This window comes from Nothoprocta perdicaria, unplaced genomic scaffold (genome assembly GCF_003342845.1).
Source record: "Nothoprocta perdicaria isolate Ctin4 unplaced genomic scaffold, notPer1 scaffold_11, whole genome shotgun sequence".
Lineage (NCBI taxonomy): Eukaryota > Metazoa > Chordata > Aves > Tinamiformes > Tinamidae > Nothoprocta > Nothoprocta perdicaria.
The window spans coordinates 3,862,423-3,877,705 of record NW_020454205.1 but is presented as its reverse complement, the minus strand read 5'-3'; the positions used below and the strand labels follow the sequence as shown (position 1 = coordinate 3,877,705).

The window sequence follows — 15,283 nt, the reverse complement described above, 5'->3', positions numbered from 1 at the left end:
GATGATCTCATTAGGAATGAAATATGGGCATGGTTTTAGTTGGGTTTTTAAGTCCTGGCAGATGAATTTAGAATCTGTTTTAATGGAAATCCTGGTGGCAGCCGAGGACCTCCAAGAAACGCTGCAATAAAGCAGCCAAGATGAAATACAAGCGCGGGGAGAGGCAGCGCCGGGGCGCGCAGGGGCTGGCGAAGGCAGCGGGCGCCCGCCTTAAAAGATTAGTCTCGATCCGATGTCAAACAGCTGGGGTTTGTTTAACTAAACGCGCGGCTCAGGAAGGGACGGGAAGGGAAGGAAAAGGAAGGAAAGGGAAAGGGAACCTGTCACATTTGTGTGGCGATGGAGGCCGGTGCCTCCGTGCAGACGCAAGCGATGTATCGGCCCAAACTACCGTCACGTCCCCTCTGCAGGGCAAGCTCAGCCTTCGTCGTGGGGCAGCATTCCTTGGGAACAGCGCTCCTTGGGAACGCGCAGCCGTGGATGGCGGCCTCCACAGGAATAGCCAGAGGAAATGGAGCCCAGAGCATACCCGCTGCAACGGGGACGCGGCTGGAGCAGAGCAAAGCTGTCCCCAAGGAGAGCTCTGGAGGTGCGGAGGCAGGCAGACCGGGATGGAAAAATTTGTCCATTTTTCTAAGAAGTCGCTCAGCTTCTCATCGTGAAGAGCCGGTTAATGCAACGTGGAATAGTTTAAAAGGCAATTAATACTTTGAAACTGAACAGGCTGCCCGTTTTGCAAGAAGGTATTAGCTGGAGTAAATAGAAATGCTTCAAAGTGTCACATTTACAGAAAACATGGATCTGGGAGTTTAGCGTGTGACCAGGGATAAAGACCTCCCACTAAAACGAAGGGCACTGAATTCTGCCTAAAAACATGTGCCATTGAGGAAAATATTGCCTTCAAACAAAAGTGTTTGAATTAATATTACAAAATTTAGTGAAGTTATGGAGGTATTGGCTCATGAACAGGAAACAAGGCGATGTTAGCGGTGCCTCCAGTGTGTAAAAGAACAAAAGGACCGGCCGGGAACAAAATATTAATGAAAGAAGTAAGTGTCACTGGGAGATGGTTAGGTTGAGGTGGAGGATCTGTGGAAAAGAGATAAGTGAACGCAAATTAAAAAGAAGAAGATGGAATTAAAAAACAAAAGCCTATGTCCCATAGACTGCATCCACAGAGCAGGAATAAAATGTGTGCCACAAGATGCCAACGCGCCTGTGGTGCTACCCAGGCGGAGGCCAAAATCGACTGGAAACAGGGCTGCTTTATAAGGGAAATTGTGGATATTTGGAGTGAAAACGTTGCTGAACTAAGACAAGGCTGCTGCACCGCGGGCCTGCGGCACTGGCCTTCTCCTGGTGGCAGGAAGAGCTGGGAAGGAGCTTGGGGTGAGGAAGACAGGGAAGGAGCTTTGGATGGTGAAGCAGGGCAGTGGATTGCATGTGGACAGTCCTAGTTGCCTGCCGGCTGGTAATGAGAGGCTGCGAGAGCTTGAGGACTCGAGCACAAGGGCTCTGCGGATACGAGGGTTGTTTGGGACGGAGAGAATCACCCAAGAAGTTAATAGGAAAAGCAGCTGGAGCGGCTGTTTCAGCACAGCTCGTCAGCAGCAGCCACACTGCTTCCACTTCAGGACTCGGTGATGTATTTACTTTCTCTGCACCGAAGTCTCTTAAATGGGTATCTAGAGAATATTGTGAATCCCGTGGGTTCCTCTCCAGCTTCCTTTGCCCATGTAGTCACCTGAGGCTTTTACGTTGCCCTTCAGCGTGACCTGTCTAAGCTCACGCTTGGGCTAGGGTGATGCATTGAGGGGAACCTCCCTGCAAGAAGTGCAGGGGAAGGCGGTGTGAGCTGGATCCAGAACTGCTGCAACCCGTGGAGATGCTCTTCATATCCACAAGCAGTAGGGCAGGCTGAAATGCAATCACTGATAAAATATATTCCTCTCTTTCTCTGCAGGGTCAGTTTTATAGCAATTGGATTAAACTCTGGCTTCCTTTATTGCCTCTGATCAGCCTACTTGTTTTATCCCTATGAATCGTGCCCCCCAATCTTAGCAGTCCAAACCTCTCCATATTTTGGAGATTTTAGGACAAGGAGTACAGCTTTGCCTGATTTTTCTTCTCCACCTCCATCCCATTGCAGCACAAATACAAGTGAACTAAAACAAGAACTTAAAAATGGATGTAATTCAAGGTTTTTAATAATTGGTAACGTTCAGATCAGTAGCATTTACAAGCCAATAGCTTTTCTAAGAGCCCAGGTGGAGTTAAAACTCTTGTTGTATCCTGTTACAGAGAAAATTGAATCCCTGCTTTCTTACAAAATATTACCCTCCTCTCCAGCCTTGGAAAATATTGTATTGTTCTAGCATTTAATAGTTATGTAAATTAGTACTAATTCTGTCACAGCACCTGTACAGCATTTTCTACCAGAGCAGTTCTTTGAAATACGGCATAAACAGAGCACGAGATGCGCAGCGATCCCGCGCTTGTATTGATGCTGATTGGGGAGAATCTGGAGCCTCCTTCCCTGGTAGCAAGTGAGGCAGATGCACCCTGAGCCAGCCAAACCCCGTGGGCACGTGCCGGACAGCAAGCTGCATTTTGGAAACGTATTAAATGCTGTAATGCACCTATTAAAAACATAAACGCGTCTTTAAGATAATGGTGAGCGTGCTTGCTGCTCTCCAAACGCTCGTCTGCCAAATGTAATTTCATCTGGCTCTGTGGATAGTGACATGATTCATGCTTAGTGCTGGCTTCTGCGCGCCCCCGGTGCGACCTGTGCTTGGTATCTTGCTCTGCTTGGCGTGAGCAGATGGGATCCTACAGCTGCTTGGATAAATATCCTTTATAAGGAGTTGATCTGCTCTGAAGAACCACTTAATAGGGCAAAGAAAGGGGGAGAGAGAGCGATCCCAAGGAATTTGGGATTCGTTTAAGCGTCAGTGATGGAGGTGAGGAGCCATGCAAGGTAGGTGCTGTTCCTGAGGTCACCTGTGTCCTCTGTGCCCACAGTAGTTGATATCTCCTGCACTTGCAGCAGCTGGAATAACAGAGCAGAACATGGCCAACAGCCGTGGGAGGCAGCAGAGGAGAGCGCCGACTTTACCCCCAGAGTTATCTGCTGCTTTTTTCCGCTCCCGACATAACTCGGCGAGGAGAACGGGAATGGTTGTAGATGGTCCAGGGCAGCCCGGGAAGCCGGGAGCGGGAGAGGAACCAGGGCAGGAGGTGCGTGAATGAACCCAGCCCAGTCTATGGAGCAGAGCCCCAAGCCAAGGGGGTCCGTGGAGAGTGAATAACTGGAGCTTGCCTTCATGTAGGGAAGGAAAATAGCCTTTGTTTTCCAGGTGAAGTGCTTGGAGAGCAGTCTGTTGTCGATCATGACAAAACCTGGCAAGCAAAACCCATCTCAGCAGGATTTCACAGCTGAAAATCCGTGTGAATGGCTTTTTGCTTGGATCTAGGTGTTAGCACACTGTGTTACACATACCCGTGTGTCACTAGGCTTGGGTCCCTCGCTTAGCATTTTTATTATGAATCTTGACTCAGCCTGGGAAGCTGTCCTTTGAAGAGCGGGAATACTTTTTTTTACTGAAAACAGAGAAGCCTTCAGTATAAGATGAATGCATTTCAGAAGCATTGTGTGCTGCCAATTTTATCCTCTTTTTTTCTTTTTTTTTTTTTTAAGAGGTTTTACTAATATCACCTTAGACCAAAATCAACCACCCAAGACTGTAGGAGGGACAAAACGCACAGGAGAAAGGCCAAACATGGGATATACTATCCCTCTTTTCTCTGAAAGTTCCTCAAACATCAAACACGCTTTACAACCCTCCGCTCAGTTGTTAAGATTTCCAGAATCAGCCGAAATCTTTCGGGATAGCGGTGGCCACGCGCGGCAAGCCTGACCTCCCTGTACGTGCTGCTCCTTTCCAGCTGCCTTAACTGTGGCTCCTCTTCTGATCAGCTTTTTGGAGGTCTCCGATGGAGACTCCGATGGGACCAGGTGGAATTTCGGCTGCCTGCATCTGCTCCTGCTGCTTTTGCCCATTTTCTTTCAGGGTCGCCCTGCAGCCCCTCAGGAAGCTGCTCCGGAGCTCCTCGCGGTGCCATAGAGCAGATCTGCTGGAAATGACAAGGAATTTAAATAAAAGAAGGCAATTAGTCGCCTGGAATGGAGTTGGGGTTTCCAGCATGGAGTTTTAGGCCCGGCTCCATGAGAGCACTTAAGCACCTGCTTTACCTCCAGCACGCTTTGCTTTTCAATAGCAGTCGTGGGCCCGGCTATCAGAAGCCTCCAGGAAGCCTGGGCTTAAATGTGTATTGTAAAACATGAGGGAAGGATGAGAGACCAGTCAGTGGTACTTACAGAAATCCCGCTTTTCCGCTCGCTGAACTTGCCCTTGTTTAAATAACACCCCCTTAATGTTGCCTTAATGCAATGCTTTTTGTTAAATACCCTGTAAATAACATCAAAAAAGGTTATTTAGTGAATAATACCGCCCTTTCTCTGAGGAGGCATGTTAGCGATCTTCACTTGGGCGTCTCTTTAGTGTTATTGAGGGGAATAACAACCTTAATGTCATTTTAGTGTGATTCCTTTGTGTGAAGGGCAGAGAGCTCTCCCTTCCCTCTCCAACATCTAAAGCAAGCTCTGTTACCCAGAGATTGCTGCCCTGGTCCTTGGTCTTACAGAGATTTCCTCAGAAACATTGCGTTTGCAACGGACAATGAAAAATGTTCAGCTGTCCGTTATTGCACTTCTTTGTACACAGCCTAAAAATATAAATGGAAATTATAATTACATCTGTAATGCTGGGGCCCAGCTGAAATCGCTTTAATCCCAGTGTGGGGGAAAAAAATCAATACCGAACCCTTAACCCTGGTCTTTTGCTCTTGGACATTTCATTTTCAGTTGCACTAGTTTATACCACTAGTTTTGAAAGTTTTTCAGGGGACTTTAGTACACAGAGACCATTTTGCAGTGCTGTTATTGCCTCGTGGCTTTGCAACTTAAAAAAAGTGGTTCTTCCAAGTGCTCGTTGTGTTTGGTAGCTGCTTGATAGGATACGAAATGTCCTCCTTGTACTTTTTGATCGTTAAAGGAGAGGCACCTTTGAAAAGTTGCCAAGTTTCTTTTTAAGGAAATCCAGTTATTTGGGAAATACCACTTGACATATTTTTATTCAGGAGGGACCCAAATCAACACTGAAGATTTAACACTGAGTTTTGGAGAAGGCATCATTTAAAACTCCCCATTACCCCTTTCTCCATATTTTGCTTTTTCCTCCTGCGGTGCTCAAGCAGCAGATGTATCAGCATTAAGTTCGTGTTCTTATTTTGCTGTCACTGTGTGTAAATGCAGACGTGCCATCAACTGCTCCGTGCTCCTGAAACTCGCGCCCCTCGCTGTGAATCCGGGCTTAGACCTATAATTGTTTTGTTTAGGACTGGGTTTGGGGAGCGGAGGAGGAGTCGCTTTTGTCCTGTGGGGCCTGTGCAAACTATTAATTGTCGCTAATTGCAGCTTCCTCGGAAGCATCTGGTTCTGGGAAGGCTGGCGATTTGACACTGCAATTTGGGACACGCGGCTCCGTTGCCACGCGTGCGTGTTGGGAATAATCGTGGCCGTAGCATCCAGCCAGCAGAGATGGGCTATTCATCAAGCACAAGATCTTGCCTCGCACCAATTGCACGTGTGCACCCCTCTCTAGATCGTGAGCACTTATTTGCACAGTAAGAAGCAGTCTGTTGGGTTGTGGTCTGTCTTTTCTCTGGATACCTCAAAGAGGGAATGGGGCAGGACCGTTCCCGTGTGGAGCGCGGCGTTTGGGCAACCCGCACCTGAGCTCTGTTTATTTGCTCTCCAAGGCTTTCAGGCCTTAACTTCCTGCCTTGATTCCAGGATACAGATGTCTCACTGCCTCCCTGCCCCCCTCACACACTGTTTCCCTACACAAGAGCCGAATCCAAAGCTCCCTGAAATGCTTCCATTGCGGCGGATGCGGCCGGGGCACCGGCTCCCGCACGGCCCCGGGTTGCTCCCTCCAGGCTCCGGTGTCTGGGCACAACACGGATCTCTTTCCGGGCCTGTTTCCCTCTGCAAAGTGTCTTGATGGCTTTTTTATGAACATGCCACTTCACATCTATCGCATCGTATAAGCTGAAAATACTTTGGATGATATTGTAGCAGAGTGACCTTTATTGTTCATTAGTGAACCAGCAGCCGGGGGTACTGTGGCTTTAAATGAGCTCTATAAATTGGTTGTTATTGTCGGCGATGATTTCCTTGATTTGAACATACCAGAGCAAAGATAATTGTTTGATTGGTTCATTATGTAAAAGATGCGTTTCAGGTTAGGACATATTTTTATCTTTTGGGATCGTTTTCCAGGCAAGCGGAGAGGTGCTGCCTGCAGTGCCCACGGGCCGGGACAGGGAAGGCTGGTCTGGGTGTCTGAGGTGCCCCCCACAGCATCCTTGTCTCAGAAGGGGCTTGTCCCCGTCTCCCAAGTGCTGCCACCCCTGCGTGTTGATCCCGGGTCCCCAGCGTGGCCTTTGTGCCGTGTCCCAGTGCAAAGCGTGTGTTTTTCCCGCATGCTCCTGCCCCCGCTGCCCAGCTCCCTGGCTCCAGCGTTTGGGAGGCTCCTGGGCAGGGAGGTGACTAAGCGGGTGCCGCTGCCGGTGCCGCCAGCTCTGGGTGCCGGCTCTGCACGGCTGCCGCGCTCCGAGGACGTTGCTGCTGCGAATTGTATCCGTCATCTGGCGCGCAGCGTGGCGTGCAGATGGCACGGGGGAAACGGCTCAGAAGCTGCACGGCTCAGCTCCGCGAGCGCTGCGGGGATGCACGGGGCTTGGGGCCCGGCCCCCAGAGCAGAGGGGCTGCAGTTCCCGGGGACGGCGCCGGACGCACGCGGCTCCGTGCAGGGCGTGCGTGGAACGAGTCGCTTGGGTGACGGGCTGTTGCTCCATCTCGGCGGGACCTGCTCGGCCGCAGCCCCCCGTGCTGGCCGCGGCCTGGCCTGGCAGCCCTCTCCTGTGCAGCTCTGTGGGAGGACGCAGGGTGCCCGCAAGGTCCCCGTGCCCCGCGAGGCCACTCTGCCCACCCCTCTGCATCGTGCCCCGACCTTTACATCTCCCTCATTCAAGGTGCTGTTCAGGGGCCGGCTGGCAAAGGGCTGCCTACCAGCGTGTTAATGGAGCGGGCCAGCCAGGAAGTCTGTAATCTAATGCCTTTATAGAAGCGAATGGCTCTAAGGGAAGAAAATACAGCGGGGAAGGATGTATTTACAGGCTGTTTGTGCTGGTTAGGAGCAGATCGATGCAGCAGCAGCAGGGGAACAATAGGGCTGCAAATCATGCCCGAAACACCAACAGGAGCGTCCTCTTGTTGTCCCCACGCCCCCAAAGGAGCCGATGTTGTCCCTTGGACATCGAGCTTTGCTTTCACCCCAAAGGTGAAGAACACACGGGCCCTGGGCTGAACACCCCCAAAGGCTGCACCCAGAAATAGGGGAAGGGGGGGACGAGGAGCCACCTGCAGCCGCTCTCAGAAATCATTTCCCTCCGTTATCGAAGCGTGATTTTACTACCCAGTTTGTGCGGTCGGAGGCAGAATTGACAGCCATGCTTCATCATGGCAAGGGGAGAAAGCGCTGCGAGGAATGCTTTAATTTCGATGAGAGATGCTCGTACCAAAAAAAAAAAAAAAAAGAAAAAGCTCTAAAAGCTTGGTAATATCATTAATATCCAGTTCCTACAGGTTTTTACTAGCCCACTAAAGATCAGGCAGCATGTTAAGATCCAAGCAGCTGAATAGCCGAGACGTGGGCCCAGGTTGTTATTACTTCAGAAGATTCCGCTAATGACTCCTATTATTTGTTGGAAATCATTTTCACGGCACAGCTGAGTAAGTGCAGTGCCCTGCATTCATTGCACGTGAAAAACGAGGCGAGAGGAGGGGTTGGCTCCGCGTGGCACCGAAGGTCCCAGCCAGAACAGCATGGGTGGCAGCAGGAGACCCAAGGCCAGGAGGCTGAGGCCGCTTGCAGGAGGCTGAGGCCCCTTTCAGGAGGCTGAGGACTCCTTTGGGCGCTAGGGAGAGTTTTGGGCCCCCGCTGCGCTGCAAAACCCAGGAGCAAAGGGCCGTGCGGGCAGGTCCGAGCGCGGAGGAGCCAGCGCCGCGCGCTGCGAGGAGGTTACTGATACCCAGAGCTGAATGACTCGCACCGTCTTGGGCTGTGGTGAGTAACGAGGAACATCTGAAACGACACGTGTTGTAATGACTCGCTGCTTACAGCCCCAATCTCCTTAAGACCCCCCTGAAGCTTGAGTAGGCCACAGAGGAGCGATGCCTTGTTCAATAGGGGCGGCTTGGTCGCGTGCCTCCCGGCAGAGGGGCTGTGCCGAGCCTGGGAGCGCAGGAACAGACCCGGGGCATTGAGGGGCTGCGTTACGGGCCTCCTCGCCTCGAATGCGTGTGGGGCGTCCGGAGCACCAGCCAGCGCGCTCGGGGCTTGGTGCTACTGATGGGAGAGCTTTAATCCTGATCAGCACGGTTCCTTGTATCTGGAGGCTGGGTTTAGGGGAGGAAAGAAAGGGGAGCTTTGCCTGTGGGGTGGGATTATCAGGAGCAGGTCCAAGTTCGGCTATGGAAAAAGGAGCAACGAGTGTTTACAGCTTTGTTGCTGGTGGGGAAAGGGTTTTAATTAACTACCGCTCTCGATTCTGGTGCTGCCCAATGTGACTCGGTTTGCTCCAGCAGGGCTTCGGAGCCATCAGTTTGCTTGCGTGCAAGATCAGCCGCTCGCGTTGCCACGAGCCGTGGTGCATGAAGCTGGGGTGAGGCGCAGGAGCTGCCCGGTGAGCGTCTCCCTGTGCCCCTGTTCCTGCAGCGTGCCCGGCTGCAGGCAGGGCTGGCAGCGAGCTGCGCTGCCCGCTTGGTCCCAGGCGCGAGGCAAGGCGAGCACCCAGATATTCCCGGTTCCGTGCAATTCCCAACATCTCTCAGGATTTCACCCTCTCCAGTAAAAAGAAACATTCTCCGGGCAAGGCTTCAGCTGGGCTCGTATAAATACCTCCGTGCGCTCGCCTTCCAGGGCAGTGCTGCGCTGGCCGTGTTTGTTTCTCAGCGTTCAAAGCCTCGAAACGCAGAGAGATAAAAGCAGAGCAGAGAAGCTGGTACGGCCGGGGCGCTCAGACACTGTAAGACTTTGTAAACCACACGCCTAGGAGAGGATCTGGCCTGCACCGTGTTGAAATGCCCCCTCGCTTGAATTTCAAGCAGGCTTCAGGGTCCTTCCTTCTGCAAATCCAAAACAAATACGAAGCCTTTGAAAAGGAGAGGGAGATTTTTCCATTCGCTTTTTTTTTTCTCCAGTAACATAGGTCGTGAAGCGATCATTATTTTTATGGGTCTGCAAAGCCTATAGAAGTCGAAGCTATGTAATATACATTGCAGAGTGTTCTGCTAATCCGGTCCAACCGCAGCCGTGCCTGGCCCAGGGATGAGGGCTGGTAACTGGAAACCTGACACTGAAGGAATTCCAAACACAGCCCTCCAACTAAAAACAGCTCTCGCCGCATGGCATGTGCTACATGAGCGCCAGGGATTGCGCTCGTTTACATTATCTGATTTTTCAGCCTTGCGCTGTTGATAAAGGACCAGGAGGAGAAGGCCCCCCCAGCAGCTCAGCCCATCAATAACGTGCGCGGGGGGCGTTTGAGGGGAGGCGGACGCTGCCAGGCCCCTCCGGGAGCCGCGAGCCCCTCGCAGGCTGCAGCCACGCAGCCCTTCCCTCTGCTGCTCTCTTCCCAGCGCCAAGGAACTGCATTTCCTGGCGCTCTTCAATGCAAAACCCATCATGGGCTATGGGAAGTATCCGCCCGAAACACCACAGAGTATTTGTTACAGCAGTATCTAGCCTATTAAGGTATAGAGACAGACTTTAATGAAACTCAGAGGCATGTACTGTTTTTTTAAAAAAAACCTGCAGTGATTTTTTTCTTTTTTAGTTTACATGCACATTGAATATTAAGCGACAAAAGTTCCTAGTGCCACCGACTACAAACAGCACTGCAGTGCCTTTAATGCTGCATCTGGAGAGAGAGGGACCGCGAGGCCTTCTCAGTCGCTTGTTTTCTGCGTATGCTGCAAAGAGCTTCATAAAAAGGCAAACTTTGATACTGTAAGATTGCTTGTTTGCATAATTTAATTCTTACATCTGCTTCTCCTTTTTCTCCCCTTTGAAAGCAGGCCCTCCTGGCTGGGAACAAACAGCAGGCAATCGCGAGGCTGTCACTGGAGGCCTTTAGTGAGGGACTGGGCACACACAGGACCTTGTGGCCTTCCCCCGTGCTTTCATCCCAGCCTGGGCTGTCTGTGCTGGCACTCGGCGTCTCCCTATGTCTCACTTAGACGTCAAAGAGGCTGCAGCCAAATGTGGGAGCTCCATTTGCTGTTAGTCTCAAGTTTATTCCATCAAGTATGCCCTGGCAAAGCCAGAAGTCATTTATTCCCCTGGGATTATATCCTTTGCCCAGTATTCCTGTGGCAGCTACTTGGAGACCGTGATGTAAGAAGGGAGCATTCCCATCCCTCCTTTTTGCCAGGTACTTAGAGGGCAACCTCTGTGATTCTCCTGATAGAAGCAAGAAATTCCCTTTTGTCCTGATGAAATCCAAGCCCCCAACATGACAGGACACAGCACGAACAGCCAGACCCTCGTTTTGCTTTCAGATAAGCCAAGCCTGTGTCTTCAGGGCTCATGTTAAAGGTGACCTGCAAATGAGGGTTAACAGTGAACACCACAAACCTGGAATGGAATGGAATGTTTCTTTTCCTCCTTGTTTTTTTTAAATATCGGGTATTTAGGCCAGGCTTCCCTGTGAGGTTCTCGACAACTGAGGAATTACTCAAATACAGGCTTTAAAAAAAAAAAATGGAGCCCATGAAAGCAAGAAGTATTTTTAGTTAGGATTTTTGAAACCTACAGATACCCATTTGACTTCAATGACTAAATAACGTTTTGAGTCAAGGAAGCCTTTGTCAAGTATTCTGAATCCTTTGCTTCAGTGTTAAATAAGCCCAAAAGCCCCCCAAAACTCTGCAGCGGTCTCCAGAGGATACTCAGCTCCATATCCGTTGCACTTAGAAGGCAAATAAAGAAAAGATAGGAAGCCAGCAAACTACTTTAAGCTTTATTTGTCACGGAGAAAATAATGACACACATGCTGTTAATTGAAGATTAATCACAAGTCACTAGCTGTATTTGGACAAGACTACGTCCAGGGGCTGGGATGGAGCACATGCCTACTGGTCGGCGTTTAGATAAGCCAGACCCAGTGTTTGCAGGTGCCTGCGTGCACCCCGTGATTCCTCTGGGTGGGAAGCTGGGAGCTGGGACCTCTCTGCTGGCAAAATGAGCCAAAAAAGGTGGTCAGTGGCACCTTCCTGGGACATCCTTGGGGACTGCCTCTTCACACTGTGCGTGATAGGTTGGGCTCCTGTCTTGAAGGTGCTGCTTCCACCTGCCCTCCTTCCACCGTTTCCTTCGTGGGCAGCCTCTGCTTTCATGGACCCGCAGTGTCATCCACCAGGAGCCTGCAGAGCCGGAGTGCCACAGAAGGGCCTTGGAGCTCTGAGATCAGCCCCTTCCCAGGACATTGTGTTGGCTTCCCTGCTTCTGCTGCCGTTAATTTGAGCGGACCCCCAGGTCAAACAACTGGCCAAAAATGTGCCCAGCAGCTGCTGGTGAGAGCAGCTCCTGCTCAGCGTGTCCCCTCGCAGGGCACGCTCCTGGCCCGCTCCTCTTGAGTGCCTGGACCTGCCTGACCCAATTTGTGCGTTTCTGATCACTCCCCTGGGTCACTGATTTTCCACTTGAGGTTATTGGCTTGACCCCCAAGCCGTGGGTCACTTGGGAGGTGTGATACAGCCCCGTGAACTCTGAACTCATCAGGAGCCAACGAAAACACAAGGGGAGGGCAGAAGAATTTCATTAGGGCCTCCTCGGAGGTGGCAGCCTCCGCCGAGAGAAAAGGTTTGTTTGCCTTTTCAGACCCAAGCGGAACATCTGCAAGGGGCTGCCAAGTAGCAAGTGTTTGCTTTGAGTTGTTAGGGTGACTCTTTATTTTAAGGAAAAACAACAGCATATACTTACACATCGTGAGCCGTCGAGGGACAGCCGTGTTGCTCAGAGGAGCCCTGCTGTTCGTGTCTGGAGCTGCCGCTCCAGAACTGCCCTGGTGTCCCGGGCTTGCGCCTCGGGGTGACAGCGTTTCTGCAGCCAGAGCCTGGCATCTGTAGATGTTTCTGCTGCCTTGAAAACATTGACTTTTTGGTGGCTCATCGGAAAGAGCGTTTAGGGTGGGAAGGGCCCAGCTGTTCTGTCTTTTATTTTGGGATGGAGGTTGGTGTCGGGGGCTCCCGAGCGGGTTCCTCACGCAGCCTGCAGCTCCCCAGCAGCTGGGCATTGCTGGGCATTGCTGGTGGCTGGGAAGGAGTGACTCACCAGGAAACAGCTGGGTCTCAACGTGCGCCGCTGGTTGCAGATGGGAAGAAGAGCTCGGTCATTGCTCGTGGGTGGCTGCGCACACCCAGCGCTGGCCGGAGTCACCGGGAAGTGTGAGGGGCTCCGTGCCATCCCGTGGGAGAGCCACGAGGGTGCCCGTCCATCGTGACACTTCCCCCTGCCTCGTCATGGTGTCTCAGCAGCTGCCTTTGGAGCAGAGGTAGGAGCGTTTCTCCAGCCTTAACGCTTCCTGTGATGGCTGCCTAGCTTGCTGCTTGTATCCGTGCCAAAAACGCCACGGGTCTTCACGCAGGACTGGTGTGAAGTGGCTTCGAGCCCTGTCCCCCTGCATGGCCACTCGCTCATCTCACCCTGAGGAGGAGATACAGAGCAAGGAGCGACACCGCCCATGGGTGTCCCACCCTCAGAAAAGGGAAAATCGGGGCCTGAGAGGGAACAGCTTGGGTGTTTCTTTCTTTTTAAGGAAGTTTTTTGCCCTTCCCTGCAGTTTGTCCGTGCAGCCAGAGCTGGTACCACTCCACGTGAACCGGCGAAGGGTTTAGTGTTGTGCCACCTCAAGCTGCGTGCGGCCGTGCCCGAGCTCTGCGCGGCCCCGGCGCGGGCCGCAGCGGCGCCTGCCCCACGGCCCCCGTGACAGCCCATGGGGAGCCCAGCAGCCCGCCCGGGTGGGGGACGTGTCCCCTGCCCGTCCCCGGGCACGGGCGCCGCTCCTGCGAGCCGGGCCGCTGCTCAGGTTCAGCAGGCGCCCGCCTCTCATTTTGTACCAATATTTGTCCCGCACTCGTTATTTCAGAATAATTCCATTTTGCAGTGAGAGCCATGTCCGGAAGCTGCCGAGCTCCTCGTAACTTCAGGGAATCCTGGCTCAGGATCCAAGCGCTCAGTAACAGGTTGGCTCCTTTTTTAGTGCGCTCCTTAAGCATTTGGGTAATTATCGCTGCCCCTCAGAACTTTTTTTACAATATTAATAAGCAGGATCTCCAGTGTTATCCTTACAAAGCGGCCGGTGGAGCTCGGCCCTTTGCTCCAGGCGGTTTGCTGCTTGGCACGGAGCACTTCCCGGCACTGCAGAAGCCCTTTGCGAGTGAAGTTGGCCGTTGTGCACCGAGGAGCTCGGCGCCGAGCGTGGCGGGAGCGCCTTCCGAACAGGAGTCGCTCGTCTTCCCTCGGATTTACACGGAGCGACCTGTTTGCCTGCTGTGCAAGTGAGGCTTTGTCGCCAGGCGTAGGTGTGTGGGCAGAGAGAGCGGTTGTCTCGACAGAGGCAGCTAAGAGGCCTTTTAGTATCTCCAAGGGTGGCTTCGGGCCCTTCAGCACTTTGCCTGCACTGTCTCACCGGGAGAGACATTGGGAAGGAGGGGGAAAAAAAAACCCAGGAGTGCCTGTCTTCTATAATGTTCTGTTTTTAAAGCAAAAGGTCTCCGGGGAGCGTAGGGTCCTAAAAGTCCAAGGCCTGGAATTCTTCCTTTTGCTCTTTCCATTTTAAACAGGAAACATTTGCACTAAGTTATTCCAGGGGGAGAGCTGTAGGTTCATTTCAAGGCAGATAATGTTTGTTCATTGCCTATGTCCGTGATTTACCCCATGGGCTTAAGCGAGTGCAGCAGAAAACCACATGTTTTGTTTTACCTTGTGCAAAAACAAGTTCCAGCGGAGCCTGGGAGCTCAGATTAAGCGACGGGAAGCAAGCTTGTAAAAACGCCCTGCGAACAAAAGGGAGGCATTGACAAATTGTGAACACCTGATCCGCCTCCCAAGAACCCTGAGCTTTTTAATAAATCTATGCAAACTATATTTAAGCGGTTGATGAGCTTAGTCCCAAGCCCACAGAGCAGGTGTAATTGATTTGTTCTTCCAGCCCCCTGTTTTGGGTCAAAAACCTCGGCCGTCTTCCTGCGGTTCAAGCGCGGGAAGAAGCTTCCTGTGAAGGCAACGGGAGGCTGTGCCCAGCGTGCAAAGACATTTGCAATCAGGCTGGCAAGAACTCCTAATTGAGTTGAACTTTTGTGGATGCTCTGGTGACACGGCGGCGAGAACAATTATTTTTGCCATTTCAAGGTAGCACAAGTTAAGCTGTACTAGGAAGAAATATCAATCCTTCATTAGAGCAAATCATGGAGTTAAGATGCAGAAAGGGACCGAGTGAGCTCCCATGGCCCATCCTCAGGGATGACATGTTCTCATGTTGCCTTTCACGTGGATTGGGGCTTGCGAGATCCGTACGGATGCAGGCAAGTCACAGACTGGTGCAACATGAGGCCCTGCAGATCACGGGAGGGTTTTTTGACACAAGGGAAAAAAATACAGTGGGAAGCGGGAATATTTGTGCACGTGAAGCTTGTGGATCTGCAGCCTCGCGGGCCCGACTTGCCTGTTGGCCTGGCCTTCCTAAGTGTCTCCTTGTGCTTCTCCCCCTCAGGCGCGGGCCTGCCGAGCCGCTGGAGTATTTCACGGGCCCGCGGGTGATCTACAAAGAGAGAGACCTTCCGTACTACCAGGGAGGACAGCCCGGGGGCCCCGTGCCGAAGGGCAGCGCCGTGCGCGCCGGAGCGCCCGAACTGAGGTACGCGCAGGGCTCGGCGGCGCCGCCGGCCCCCAGCCCGCACCGGGGGCCCCTGCGGCAGGACGTGCCGCCCTCCCCGCCCCAGCAGCAGCGGGCCCGCGCGGAGCCGGGCCAGCGCTACCAGCACCGGCAGCAGGACGCCAGGCAGAGGAGCGCCCTGACTGCGGCCGTATAG

General features: G+C 52.4%; 1 protein-coding gene across 1 annotated transcript in view; it reads left to right on the top strand.

Moving 5' to 3' along the window:
• The window catches only part of PARD3B (par-3 family cell polarity regulator beta), a 343,703-nt gene extending 328,420 nt beyond the window's left edge, over positions 1-15,283 (top strand). Inside the window, exon 23 of the mRNA XM_026048404.1 lies at positions 14,965-15,283. Within this exon, the coding sequence (XP_025904189.1) occupies positions 14,965-15,283 (319 nt within the window). The remainder of the gene's footprint in view (positions 1-14,964) is intronic.